Here is a 15620-nt window from a genome sequence, read left to right as displayed (position 1 = left end):
TTGCCACACTGTGTAATGAATCACACAATATATTATTGTACTGAATTACTGTGAGAGCAGTGCTTAGCGAGGTATACCGCTAATCCAACTTCACACTCTCTTTTGTATCTTCACTCACATAATGTAAAGCCCAGCATATGCAGTTTCCACCAAATATTGCTTATGGTCGTCTTGATATCATAGCCATCAATAACAGAATGCCTTAAGTGTCGAAGACAGAAGCAAACAAACAGGTGTGGTGTAGCCTTACCCAGCCGCCGCCAGTATAGCCAATATTACCGTGAGACTCGTCACCGGAGAAATCTTCAGTGTGGAAATGGACCGCATCCCATCTCGCTCTTTTTACCTCAAGCACGCTTCATATAGACGATACACAGAGAGCCACTATAGCACATTTGTTAAAGGAACAGTACCTCTAATTACGACATTGTGTCAGTTCTACGTTACAAATAAATTAGGACAATGTTATCATTTGCCAAATAACCATCTTATACAAATAGTGTTATTTCACTGCTCAAAATTCTCATTTAAGATACTTGCAAATACATTTATCAGCTATGATCATTTTTAGATTCAAAATCAAAAGTATATATATATATATTACTGTATATCACTTATGTTTTATATCTCTCTAATTGATTTCATCTCTTGTCAGTGACAAACATTAGAACACTATATTAGACTAAGATATAAATGGATATTCAGGTATTTTTAACTTACAAATAGATCTAAATCTCTCCTCATTCATACCTTGAGGATTAAAAGTAGAAAAGAGGGCGCCACATAGCGTGATACTGTTGACTCAAAGCAGTATAGATGACTAATATTGTAGGCTTACCGAAGGTGTATGCGCCGTATTGTAACCGGTGCTGACAGGCAGACTAACACTCTCAGTGGTTAGCACACTGGGTGGCCTCCGGTTAGCTGTACACAGGAGGTACTCTGCGTTGCTTGATTGGAAATGGAAGAGCGTCTGTGCAGTTAGTGTGTCAGCTAACCTGAGGCCACCCAGTGTGCTAACCACTGAGTGTTAGTCTGCCTGTCAGCACCGGTTACAATACGGCGCATACACCTTCGGTAAGCCTACAATATTAGTCATCTATACTGCTTTGAGTCAACAGTATCACGCTATGTGGCGCCCTCTTTTCTACTTTTAATTTACAGATATCTTCAATCCGAGGACCAGAGGAGCCTTGCCGCCAGCACATCTGATCGCACTTTAAGATCCAGCACCATCCGTTTACACGAAGTTTCATGGTTGGTGCATAGGCACGATTTACTTAACTTTATTTTTAGCGCACCCCGCTCACGGTTCCCCTCGGGGTTCCCATTTTGACTGATTGATACCTTGAGGATTACTGTTTTTTAATGAAAATATCCAAAAACTTCTCGTTTATTGAGTTTGTCTTCCCTATCACCTCAACGTTTCCACATGGGAACATGATCAATTCCCTGGATTTTAAGCAAGGATGCATCAGAATTATGACATGTTTTAAAATGTCTAGATACCGGAGTATCTATCATCATCTTCAAAGGACCTTAAATGTTGCAAAAATCTGTCTTTAATACTACGTTTCGTTTTACCTACATATTGAATTTTGCATAATTTACATGTAAGTAAATACACCACATATGTTGTTGAACAATTAATATAATAATAAATATTATATTCTTGCTGTGTAACATATAAGGTAAAAATATTACCTTCAATTACATAATTACAGGTTTTACAGATGTTCCTTCTGCATCTAAAAAAGCCCTTCCTTTCTTTTAACCAACATTTGTTAGATTTACTGGGAAGATCAGAGGGAGAAAGATAGTTGGATAATGTTTTGCCTCTCTTAGATATTAAATCTACTCCTTCACTGGTTATTTCTTTCAGGACTTGATCTGAATATAGAATAGGAATGGTTTCTTTTATGATTTTGCATATATTTTTAAAATCTGTACTATAGGATATTATGTTTGTATTCTCATGCACCGAGAGGATTACAAACTTTATAATCATTTTTAGGAGATTTAGCAGCAAAATTGCTAATACATGTCAATTACAAACTTGATCTTCTGTTGGTGCTTTATTTAAATAGCCTATATTTTTTTGGGTGTATAATGGCCCTTTAATGGATAAGTAAACAACAAATGAACACTCCAACAAGTGAACGACTCAACACCCGACAGGATAACCGGCACCACATGGGTGACATGAACCCTAAGGAACAGCAGCTAGCACTCGACCAGTACCTGCCTGGTACAAAGAACACCTGAACATTGCCAAGGTCCATAAAAAAATCGAACCCCAAAAGGGATTGAAAAACTATAATCATAACTTAGTTCTGATATATAAAACACGCAGCTTCCAAAGAAGTGCGCACGCAACCACAAAATTGCCAGTATCAGTTCCAGAGAAGAAATGTTCTCAAATGGAAAATTATAGCAGACATGAGCTTGCTAAAACAAATCAAATATATCTTAACCAGATTTAAATAAAATTAAGGCAGCACCCGAAGGTAAACACCCAAGGAAAGCAGCACGCCAACCAGACCAGTCGATTAGAGGCCCCCATCCTCCCAAGCTCAGAACTGGAACAGATGCTTAAAAGAAAAGACAGAGAGGTTTAAGAGATTGTCTTCATCCCTACACGTCTAACCCAGTTTGCCGTCCGGCACCGCAGACAGAGGATCCCTCAGCCCCGTAGGACTGGAATCCTCCAGCGCCATCAAAACATGCCTTAGTAGGACACGAAGACGTGCCAGTCTATAACGGAAGGCAAAATGATCCCCCGCCATAGCTTCCCCAGAAGGTCTAACTGACTCAGGCGATCCCACACCCGACGTACCCCGGTTAACAGAACACACACAGTACATTAAAAACACTTTACTAGGAAGATATAAATGCGCCAGCACCATAGATATGGCCATGCGGAACCGTGCTGTAAACTCTGGAGGAAACAAGCCGCCTTCCGGAGAAAGAGAAACAGCCCTAGGGACACCTGGTTGCGTAGCAAATGAAGGATCTGAGACATGCGCCTCTTGGGACATAGAATCCTCAGGGGCGGATGGCTAAGCACACTCTAAATTCCCTGACTCGGGGTAAGAGAGTACTCTAGAACGGCAATTGGAACATAACTGATGGGCATGGATAACCCTGGCCATTTCATACTCTTCGCAAGGGATATCTCAGATTCGGAGTATACGTGTCTCCAAAAAAAATCAAAATCCTCCTTAACTTGGAGATTGCAATTATGGAAAAATTCTAACGGCACCTTACACCTCCAATGGCTGGGACACTCACCACCTCCAGTGAATGAACCAGACAACTAATGAATAGACGCTCTCCATCGCCACTCTGTCAAGGTGCGGAAATGGAATACAACGTGATCACACCCGGTCATGAGGTGCAACGTGTAAGCCAAAAAAAAGCGCGCCAGTCCCTCGGACCGTGCAAACTGATAAAATAAGGCCGTTATGTCCGAATAGCCATGAGCCCAAGTATCACTACACAATAGCAGACAAAATCACATAGCAAACATGATTAAAGTCCCCCCAGTTCAATAACCTCCCTCAGGAGATATTAACCATTGATTCCATAAGATAAAGGAGTCCCACTGGGACCCTGACTTCTTTCATTTAACATTACATTCATATATCGAAATAAAATGAAACACTCTTACTGAAATCTACGCCGTGGAACAGGAACACGGCCCTTCAAGTGTGACAGATAGTAGTCTCGCTTCTGACATGGACTTGAGTGAATAAAGGCAGGCAGCGAAACTCGTCAACACTGATTGCCCAGGAGCTGTTAATATAAGTCTGAATGGTTTTGCAGAAATACTCTCCCTGCATCTCTGAACTCTAGCCTTCATCCATACTCTCACTGAAAGGCTGACAGGATTACTTAAAAACTCCAGTTCCATTTCAAAGAGTACTACCCTCCACGAGAGACTATCTTCAATCTTCTGACACTTCTCTGCCAACCTCCTGAGATGGAAGGCAAAGAATGACTGGGGGATGCGGAAAGTGGGAGAGGTATTTAACCATTTGGCTGGGGTGTCTTTGCCTCCTCCTGGTGGCCAGGTTCTGAATTCCCAAAAGTAATGAATGCAGCTGTGGACTCTTCTTGTTTAAGAAGAAAATGTGTATAACCAGTGATCAGTCAGCTGGAGACTACAAATACCAGTTCACTATTTTCTGATTATTTTCACTCGTATTGCTTGGATTCATATACAGCAAAATAAAAGTCTGGCTTTGAGGCTGACATAGCTGCTGTGATTTCCCAATTCTTATGGAAGTGGCATTACTTTTATACTGTGTTTCACTGTTGTTGGTACCGTTTTCCGTTTGCTAACATTATTTTAGTGTCAACACAGTTGTGAGATTACCTGTTTAATTTTGAGCTTTCCAAGTTTCATCTAGTGTTAAACTATGTGGCGCCGGTTTGCCTATGTTTCTTGCAGGTTTGTGATTTCTGTATCTCAGATTTGTTGAGTTGGAGCAACCTGAAATTCTACACATGGTGTTCTAGGACTAGGAGCCCAATACACAAAAACTCTCCAACATGGAGAGAAATTATCAGCTTTTACTAAGTATTAATGAGACAGTTCCCAAAGTATAAATTGCTTTTAAAACAATCCTGGAGATGCCTTGTAATACTAAAGAGGCATTTTATAAAATCTTATCAGATTAGAGAGATTAACCGTGATCTCCCTTTTTTGCTAGCTTCCAATTTGTTTTGTTCCCTTTTTGTTTTGTATAACATTGTATTAATAGGAAGTAGAGCTCCCTCTATAGAACATATTTTGTTTTAATTTCAGAGAGACAATATAAAAAAGGTGAACTTAATTTCTTCTTGTCGTCTTGCAAACTCATCTAGTATCTTACCGTGTTAGCATTGTAAAGGAAAGCAGAAGTGTTTATACTGAATGGTGTTGGCATCTACCTCCTTTTTTCTACAACCTACTACTCTATATTAAAGGGACAGTCAAGTCCCAAAAAAACCTCATGTTTCAAATAGGGCATGTCATTTTAAACAACTTTCCAATTTACTTTTATCGCCAATTTTGCTTTGTGCTCTTGGTATTCTTAGTTGAAAGCTAAACCTAGGAGGGCTCATATGATAATTTCTAAGCCCTTGAAGGCCGCCTCCTATCGCATGCTTTTTTTATTTGCCTTTCACAACAGGGGAAAGCTAGTTCATGTGAGCCATATAGATAGCATTACCCCTACCCCAGCATGCCCGATGTCTCGGGGTCACATTTCACTCAGATCTTTCTTTCACTCCTCACATTCAGTCCTTGGCTAAACCCTGCTGCTTCAATCTTAAAAAACATCTCTAAAATTAGACATTTCCTTACATAAGAAACAACTAAGATTTGAATCCACTCTTTCATTCTTTCCTGCCTTGATTACTGCAACTCTGTCCTCTCTGGTCTCCCCAGCTGCCGTCTAGCTCCTTTACAATCCATAATGAATGCCTCTGCCAGGCTCATCTTCCTTACACGTCGCTCTTCATCTGCTGCACACCTCTGCCAATCCCTTCACTGGCTTCCTCTTGCCTCTAGGATTAAACATAAAATCCTCACCCTGACATATAAAGCTCTCAACTGCACTGCTCCCCCCTACATCTCAGAACTTGTCTCTAGATACTCTCCTTCCCATCCCCTTTGCTCTGCTCATGACGACCTACTCTCCTCCACTCTTGTTACCTCATCACACTCCTGTTCACAGAACTTCTCAAGACTGGCTCCCATCTTGTGGAACTCTCTGCCTCGTTCCACAAGACTCTCCCCCTCGTTCCACAAGACTCTCCCCTAGTTTTGAAAGCTTCAAATGTTTCCTAAAGACTCTACTGTTCAGGGATGCATACAACCTACACTAACCTTTCTTTATACCAGTTCCTCTCCTCCATTGCTATCCCCTAAACCCCCTTAGCATGTATGTCTAAGAGTCCAGCTGTTTGTAGATCACCTTCTTAAGAGCTGACTACAACAGTGCGACTCTTGGCAGGGCCCTCTACCCATTTGATCCCTATATTTGTTTAGTTGTACTCCGCTTTTGTTTATAGCGCTGCGGAATCTGTTGGCAAAAATAATAATAATAAATTGTGATCACTCCCGTGGTTTGTGGCAGACACTGCACTAATTGGCTAAAATAAGTCAATAGATAATAAATAAAATGTGATCAGGGGGCTGTCAGAAGATGCTTAGATACAAGTTAATCACAGAGGTAAAACATATACAGTATTAATACAACAGTGTTGGTTATGCAAAACTGGGGATTATCTATCTTTTTAAACAACAAACATTCTGGTGTTGACTTTAAGCTAGAAATTGGTTATAAGCCAGATGATGCTCCGTATTACCAGAGCATAAAAAGTGTATACTGGTCTCCCAAGCTGGAAAGGTATGTTTTACAGAGACACTGGTTAAACCAGTCTTCCTTCGTAACACTCCTACTTATAAGTAGGCAGCAGACCATGTACGACTCTAAGCTAAAACTGCTGCATTATGCCCGTCTAAAAATAGTGTCTGCTAAAATCAAAACTGTTCTGTGCAAAGGATAAAAACAAATTATAGATCAGATTTACACTGAAGCAAATGGTTAGCCGGCTTATTTTCCATTTAACACCCTAAGGCTCAGACTCCTGTCTAACCAGTTTTATTTTTTTTTATTTGTTAACAAACCAATATTACCTTAAAATTCTGAATAGAAGTTGTCTTTCCAGCTTCAGCCAAGGTTCCGTTTACCCAATTTACAATGGTTTCATCGTTTGCTTTCTGTCCATCACCAAGATCCTCCAGCACATTGAGTGTGTATCTAGAGATGGGCAATAAGATACAGTTAACTAATGCATAACAAACTCCACTTTATATATCCATATCTATATGTATAAAAACACCATTACCATGTGCAATCATTATATATTTTAAAAATGAATATTCCTGATTATTATTTTAGTTCCACTATCATACTTTGGTAAATGTCACCATACTGGAGGCTGCTCCTAACTGGTCACAACAAAGGTGACTGGGAACATGGATTCCTTAAGGATTCTAAAAAAGGTGTATCCTTGAACTGCTTTTGATTTGCTGAAGCTTATAAATGATGCTAACAAAAGACATTAATAAATGATTATAAAATATTTATATTGCAATGCAGTGCTTAACTGCTGATATAGGACTTAAATGTCTCCTTTAAAAGCACTAAACCTAATCTGAATTCTATGCGTCACAATAGCCCAAAGATAGAAAATAAATAAATAATAATTCCCATTACTCGTTACCATTGCAAGGTCAACATATGTTTATTCCTTATAAACAATTAGTTACACATAAACAGTACACATTCAACTGCATGATTTAACCATTTTGTGACCGTTTTACATTGTCTACATCGGAACAGCGTTCCGATGTAAACAAATTGCAATCTCGCGATCGAGCATTTGTTCGCAAGATTTCAATAATGGGATTGGATCGGTGGGGCGAGCCTCCAAAGCTAGGCAGGTACGCCCACCATGACCTGATCCCATGATGAAAGTGCTGTTGGTTTCAGGACAGTCAAATGGCTAGGACTTTCCATGCCGTCCTAACGGCGCTAAAGTCCAGCGCAGTTAGGATGGCATGGAACTTTCTAACGTCTTTAAAAGGTTAATTGACCATTAGTTATACGAGTATTTCTTTATACTATGTACATTTCACAAACACTCACCTTCTCATCAGCTGCCAGACTACTGCCAATGTCAGAGTTGGGTTTCCATCATTCAGATCTTGCCCTCCTATTCCCACTAGAGAGAACTTTGCAGGTTGCTTTCCCAATTCAATAGCATAATTGCAGTTCTCAAGCTGCAAGTGATAAAGAAACCAATTATTAACCATTGTCAAGCAAAGCTAATAGCAAACTACAAAACGCTTCCCTGCTCAGATGATCAGCCCTGGGGATAAATACAATAGACCGTTTTGTTATACCAGCAGGCATTCCCTCTTACTTTTTTCATGTTTGCTCCAAGCTTAGGGTATGGTGGCTTGTTCACTTTACTCCAGTCAACTGGGACTTTAATCTTTTCATACAACTGCAAAATTACAAGGGCATCCTGAAGGTCACTGAAACGAAGAAAAAAATAAAAGCAGTAAACTTCTGTACAGTCTGGCATTTCTTCAGATGAAGATATTAGGAACTTTAAATACACTTAGCGTTAGAGAGCATAAATGCACATAGGTCAACTACAAGGCCCGCCGAAACATCATTTTAAACATTAAAAAAAGCTTGAACTAAACATTTTAAATAGATATTAAAGAAACACTAAAGTCAAAACTAAACTTTCATTATTCAAAGATAGATCATGCAACAATTATAAAACAACTTTCCAACTGACTTCCATTAAATTATATTGAATATTCCATTAAAATTATACTAACTGTTTAAATATTGGGGGGAAAAGTGTGAGTTTTAGTGTCCATAAAGGCATGGGGGGTGCTGTCATGTTGTAACCCAAGTTTCCTTCTCTGCTGAGCTTTATTGGTCCACTAGAGTGTGCAACCAATGTCTGTGTGGAATAAGCCTGCAATTGCACAAGCCCACAATTTTCAGAATTATCAGAAAATGGGACAAAACCTATAGGGATTTTACTGCAATTTTTTAAAGTTTTCTACATATAATCAAACGTTTATATTCTAATCTGATAGTGTTTAAAGACCGTTTAAAATGACCCCACTTTCCGGCACTGCAGCAAAGATTAGTGGTGTACTTGCCCAATGCACCTCACTGCACACAGCGCTCTGGATACATCTAAAAAAAATAGTTTCACTAAAAGTAAAGACACAGTCTGGTGGTCTCTTTCGGGTATCATGAAATGTCATAGAACATCTTAAAGTATATTGCAATCTATTAAACACACACACAAAAGCTGCTCTATTGGTCATAATCAACTAAAAGTTCAAAATTTAAAGCTGTTTATAATCATCATAAAAAAATTGAAAATGCTTTGTGAAAATGAACGAATGCCATCTGGTTCAGATTCTCAGCAGGCTGCAGACAAATAATCATTGTGTGCATTTGTAGGGCCCATATTTTAATAGGACACAACCAGGTACATTTACAGCTAATGTGTTAAAGGGTCAGTAAACCTTAAAAATAATGTTATATAATTCTGCACATAGTGCAGAATTATATAACATTATATTAGCCAAACTTTGTAAATCATAATATTCCCTTTTTATTTTGTAAAAATACCGCTGTTTTACAGACCCGCTCTCTGTACTCTGCTGATCGGGTCTGTTGTTTTTACTGAGCGCATCGGGCCAGCTGTATAGTCACAGCCCGGCCCGACCGCGCCATTAGACACAGTGCAGCTCGCTTCCGCTCTGTCTGACAGCAGGAGCGAGCTGCACTGTGTCTAATGGCGCGGTCGGGCCGGGCTGCGACTATACAGCTGGCCTGATGCGCTCAGTAAAAACAACAGACCCGATCAGCAGAGTACAGAGAGCGGGTCTGTAAAACAGCGGTATTTTTACAAAATAAAAAGGGAATATTATGATTTACAAAGTTTGGCTAATATAATGTTATATAATTCTGCACTATGTGCAGAATTATATAACATTATTTTTAAGGTTTACTGTCCCTTTAATAATTAAAAAAGTAAATGTTGACTTCGGGTACAATTAGAGAACAAGGTTAGCAACCATAAATATATTCACTGCAGCCAAGAGTTTTAAAAAGGGGTTTATCATACCTATAGAGATGGTTCACGTGTGGGTTCACTCCAAGCGAATTCATCCAGTTCCGGAAAGTTCTTTCCTCTCGACTTTCCCCTACAAAATGCAGAACAAAAAGTTAAACAATAAAAAGGACAATGGTCTTATAGATTGGGTATTAGTGTCATTGCAATTGTGATAATATCACTGATTGTCACACTTGTTGTTGCGTTAAATACATAATTTTACTACCATGGCCACTCTCAATACAACATCATTTTTGCAACAGCTAGATAAAGCCGATTACCATTCTTCTATCAGTATACGCCTGTCCAAGAGTCCATAACAGCGTCTGTCTTAAAAGGACCAGTAAACTACATTTTCCTCAAGCAATTTTAAAGTCTGCATTAAACACACTCATGTCTGCCTGCTTTTTTCTCAAAACTTCCAAGAACTCAATTATAACAATCTGCTGGGTTTGTGTTTATATCTATATAGCCCCTCTGCGCTATGAGGCTTTTACCATAGTGGACTATGTAAGGAGAATCAAATATAACGCATACAAAAAAGAGCAAGGTAAACTTAAAGGGACATGAAAAACTTGTACGCTTGATAGGACAGAAATTTGTAACCTAGGTTTTCAAATGCTACAAATTGCCTAAACCAGGAATTGGACTGGTGCCACATGCAGGTTTACAGAAGTTAATATTTGGCTTCATACGGAGCGTGGGACAATCACAATTTTTACAAAAAAAGCAGTAGTTTAATGTACTGTAGTTTTTGTTTACTGCCAATTCAATTTACAACTGGAATGTTGTCACTGTATGGAGCTATGTTACGGTACCAACAGTGTACCAAGGGTTAATACCAGGGAACAACGTCCTGCATAGGGAATCAGCAATTCACAAACCAGCCAGTTTTCAGGTTTAAACAGAATATATCCTTTATTTGAAGGCAGCACACAGATTTATACACCCTGGCTTCAGGTTACAAAGGGCATTGGTTTAACAGTAAAGCAAACATATGAACAATGCATCAAACAATTGTCTATTCACAGGTAAAACAGATTAACATATTAAGTTAATTAACTAGGGAAGAACGTTTACTCAGACAATCTGATGTTGGGCAGTCTAGTTAACATAATCACACAATGACACAATCAGTTTACCCAGACAGACTCCTGAGACACAATCAGATCTTAAACATACATAGAATACATCTTATTACAGAATATAGGAACAGTTCTTATTAGCTATAAAGTCTTTTATGCCCACTTTGCTTATAGAGTCACAATTGCTCCCACAAGGGGCACTCACACCCTGTACCCATCCTGTATTTATGGATACAGGGTGACATAGACATAAGACAGAGGTTATGAAAGTACATGGGGTGTCCAGCATATAAAATTCCATATTTCCATGCAGTCTCTGGGTATCCTTAAGCCCATGTACCTCCAGCCCAAAGAATGTTCCATAACAGGCCCTCCAATGTACAGTGGCGAGATTGGTTTTGTCACATCTCTCCCCTTTTCCAAACAGACTAACAGGGTATCTGACCTCCTGCCGGTCAGTGCCCTGGTTAGTCCAGCAACCCACCCATAAAACACAATTAGTAGTACAGCCCACCCACAATAAATGGTTACTACACCTGAGTACGGGGAAAACTTGTCCATGTCCAGGTGCCTCACCACAGCTGTGTGGGGGACTGGTACGCTGAATTGGTGGGTTGCGAGGTGGGCAGAGACCAGCTGTACTCTGCCCGGGTGCCAGCACTACCATGGAAGTAGCCTGGTGGGAGCCTGGTTGCTGGAGGGGAAGACCGACTGTCTCCCCTTCGGATACATAGCTGTGCTGCTGGAGGGGGAGACCAATCGTCTCCCCTTTGGCTAAACAGCCGTGTTGCTGGGGGACAGGACCATCAAACTCCTCTCCCTCTGGTTTGTCATGCTCGGCTGTCCAGGGTATATACTGTGGCATATACCACCAGAGCGCCTGGTAGGCATGTCAGTTTGCTGGGACAATCCATCTGTATTCCCGTTATGAGAGAGAATTCCTGTCCATACAAACAAGGGTTCAAATTCCTCAGTGCCCAGACCAGGGCCAAACAGTCCTTCAAAATCCCATCAGCTTCTTTACGAGTTTTCTGTACCTGCTCTTTATAGGTATCCACAATCCCTTCATACTGACATAGGGTGCCCTTGAGTTGCTGCACCTCACTATGAGCCAGCGTCAGCTTCTCCTCCAGTGTCACTAAGTTTGTCTTTAATGTTTCATGTTCCACTCTCAAGCTGGTGTTTTCTGCAGTTTGTCGGTGCAGCTTGTCTAGCAGAGATTCCTGTTCTAAACGTGCTTTTTTCCTCTGCGCTCCTCTTCTCCTTCATCAGCGCATTGTAACGGGACCTCCACATATCAATAGCGGATAGAGATTTACTGAGCTCGGCGTCCTGGGGCTTAGCAGCAGGTGGGTCAGTCTCTGCTGCACGGATCTGGGCACGGGTAGTCACAGAGTTAACATCAGCGGGACCCATAGGAGCGTAGGCAGAAACAAGGGGGGCCAAGTCATTTCCAAGAAGAACATCAGCAGGTAAGTCCTTCTTGACCCCCACATTCACAGGTCTAGCGCCCACTCCCCAATCCAAATGTACCCTGGCAACAGGTAGGCTGAACACATCGCCCCCTGCTACCCTCACAGCCACAGTGTCTCCAGTGTACTGTTTCTCAGACACCAAGTTCTTTTGAAGCAAGGTCATGGTAGCACCAGTATCCCGTAGACCACTGACCTTCTTCCCATTCACTTTAACCAGTTGCCGGTTATTCCGGTGGGCAGCTTGCACAAGGTCTGCCTCATGTAGGATGCTCCAGCATTCTTGCGCCTCTACGTAGCGGGCCGCAGGCTGAGGATTACGTGGGATTCCGCCGGCGGGTCTTCTCCAGGACTGCGCTTGGTTCGCTGCGTTTAGGGGACACTCTGGTCTTTTGTGCCCTAGTTGCTTACATCTAAAGCACCGAATAGGTTGTGAGTAGCCCCGCGAATTGAACAGGGCTCTCTGAGGGTAGTTCGTGGCCGGAGGCCGTGTGGTATAGCGGTGCGCCGGGGTTTGGTAACTGGCAGCTGCTGGGGTGACTGGGGGTCTGTACTCCACTCTAGCAGGGGGCTTAGTGGTAGCAATGTCCAGTTTGCGGGCATCCGTATACTCATCTGCCAAGCGAGCCGCTTCCTGCAGGGTGGAGGGTTTACGGTCCCGAACCCACTCTCGAACTCCTGCGGGTAATTTGTCGAAGCAATGTTCCAACAGGAATAGCTGCAGCACCTCTTCCCCAGATATGGCTTGGCACCCCGCTATCCAGTGAGCTGCTGTGCGGTGCACCTTACATGCCCACTCAAGGTAGGAATCTCCAGCTAATTTAACAGTGTCTCTGAACCGTCTCCGGTATGCCTCCGGTGTAACCGCATACCTGGAGAGCAGAGCCTCTTTTACAGTATTATAATCCCTGACTTCCTCATCTGGAATGGCCCGAAAAGCCTCTCTGGCCCGGCCGGATAATTTTCCAGATAATATCGTGACCCAGTCCTCTGCGGGTACCTTGTGTAGTGCACATTGCCTCTCAAAATCCGCAAGGTACCCATCAATCTCTCCTTCTGTTTCCAGGAAGTTTTTAAAAGCTGCAAAATTTACTTTTCTCTTTTCCATCTTAGTCAGTATTGTAATAATCCCCCTCTTCCTGAGGTTACTGGCTTGTGTAGTTGCTCTTCTGGGCGATAAGGTTCATTCCGTCGCTGCCACCAATGTTACGGTACCAACAGTGTACCAAGGGTTAATACCAGGGAACAACGTCCTGCATAGGGAATCAGCAATTCACAAACCAGCCAGTTTTCAGGTTTAAACAGAATATATCCTTTATTTGAAGGCAGCACACAGATTTATACACCCTGGCTTCAGGTTACAAAGGGCATTGGTTTAACAGTAAAGCAAACATATGAACAATGCATCAAACAATTGTCTATTCACAGGTAAAACAGATTAACATATTAAGTTAATTAACTAGGGAAGAACGTTTACTCAGACAATCTGATGTTGGGCAGTCTAGTTAACATAATCACACAATGACACAATCAGTTTACCCAGACAGACTCCTGAGACACAATCAGATCTTAAACATACATAGAATACATCTTATTACAGAATATAGGAACAGTTCTTATTAGCTATAAAGTCTTTTATGCCCACTTTGCTTATAGAGTCACAATTGCTCCCACAAGGGGCACTCACACCCTGTACCCATCCTGTATTTATGGATACAGGGTGACATAGACATAAGACAGAGGTATGAAAGTACATGGGGTGTCCAGCATATAAAATTCCATATTTCCATGCAGTCTCTGGGTATCCTTAAGCCCATGTACCTCCAGCCCAAAGAATGTTCCATAACAGGCCCTCCAATGTACAGTGGCGAGATTGGTTTTGTCACAAGCTACTAATTAGAAATTAAAGTAAGAGAAATATAGGGCTATGATGCAAAAACTTGTCTTTGTTGACAGAAACAAAAGTAATTATATTAATTATCTGGATTATCCAATCTGTAATGAAACATACAGTCCATTTCTTATATTCTAAAATGTAATTATGCACTTAAAAAGGACAGCGCTGTATATTGTATTGTAAATGAGAGGTAGCTCCCTAGCAGAAAAACAAATTATGATGACTTACCAGATAATTTCCTTTGATACAGGGAGAGTCCACAGCTGCATTCATTACTTGTGGGAATACAGAACCTGGCAACCAGGAGGCGGCAAAGACACCCCAGCCAAAGGCTCAAACGCCTCCCCCGCCTCCCTCATCCCCCATCATTCTGCCGAGGGAACAAGGAACAGTAGGAGAAATACCAGGGTGAAAAAAGGTGCCAGAAGAAAAAAAAAAAAATTTAGGGCCGCCCACAGGAGAGCATGGGCGGGAGCTGTTGACTCTCCCTTTATCGAAGGAAAGGAAATTATCTGATAAGTCATTATTTATGTTTTCCTTCTAAATACAGGGAGAGTCCACAGTTGCATTCATTACTTGTGGGAAAATTATACCAAAGCTAGAGAGGACACTGAAAGCCAACAGGAGGGTACAAATAAGAGGCGGCCCAATCTGAGGGCACCACAACCTGCAAGAAAACCGAACTCACGAAGGCTTCCTTGATAGAAGCAAAAAAAAAAAAATTAGTAAGACTGTTAGGAGGATCAAGCAGCCGCCTAACAACCAGAACCATAGGATCTCATGTCAGAGAGCCAAAAATTGTCACTGCACTCGAAACGAGCCATAGACCTCTGAGGAGGCTTGTGTCCCGCTGTCTCCTAGAGCCAGCGAAAAAACACTCCACTAGTATGGAAGAAGATAATCAGCTTCCAAAACCTTGCACCCCCCAGATGTGAATAACAAAGTAAAAACTGACTACTCTGATGAAGTTTGACAGAACCTCAAGGAAGATTCCGCAAAAAAAGGAAGAACCTCTTCCCATTTGGACAATGATGTCACCATCTTAGTTAGAAAAACTTGGATAGCCCTATCAAAGGGAAGACCACAAACAAGAAAAACATGTTGCAAAATGCAACACAGGAATCTATGACATGTAGAAAAACAATCTACAGACGAAATAAGTCCTTGAATAAGATTCAAAGACCACCTCCAGAACAGGTACAAAGGAAACCTGATGTAACTCCTGAAGGGAGAACCAACCACAAATGGAGCAAGGAATGGACTTGCCTTCCCCGCCGAAAGATACCTGGAAGATTAGTCAACCTTTGGAACTGGAGCACAAACTGATAGGAAAAACTGCTTGCAAAAGAGCATACCAGAGAAAGGAACCACAGATGGTAGCAATCTGAAAACTCTGCATGCCAGACAGCTAAATCAACCGGCAGGCTATCCTGGCAGAACACCCCTTCGAAGAAG

The 15620-nt window shown here is 41.5% G+C and overlaps 1 protein-coding gene across 1 annotated transcript in view; it reads right to left on the bottom strand.

Annotated features, from left to right (window-relative positions):
* PLS3 (plastin 3) overlaps nt 1–15620 on the bottom strand; it is a 169238-nt gene that overhangs the window by 73473 nt on the left and 80145 nt on the right. The window contains exons 11-14 of the mRNA XM_053718738.1: nt 9724–9802; nt 7981–8095; nt 7704–7837; nt 6689–6812 (exon numbers count right to left, since the gene is read on the bottom strand). Of these exons, the coding sequence (XP_053574713.1) occupies nt 6689–6812; nt 7704–7837; nt 7981–8095; nt 9724–9802 (452 nt within the window). The remainder of the gene's footprint in view (nt 1–6688; nt 6813–7703; nt 7838–7980; nt 8096–9723; nt 9803–15620) is intronic.

The sequence above is a fragment of the Bombina bombina genome, chromosome 1 (genome assembly GCF_027579735.1).
Source record: "Bombina bombina isolate aBomBom1 chromosome 1, aBomBom1.pri, whole genome shotgun sequence".
NCBI classification, from domain to species: Eukaryota; Metazoa; Chordata; class Amphibia; order Anura; family Bombinatoridae; genus Bombina; species Bombina bombina.
The sequence above is the reverse complement of the archived record's forward strand: the minus strand, read 5'-3'. Positions and strand labels throughout refer to the sequence as shown.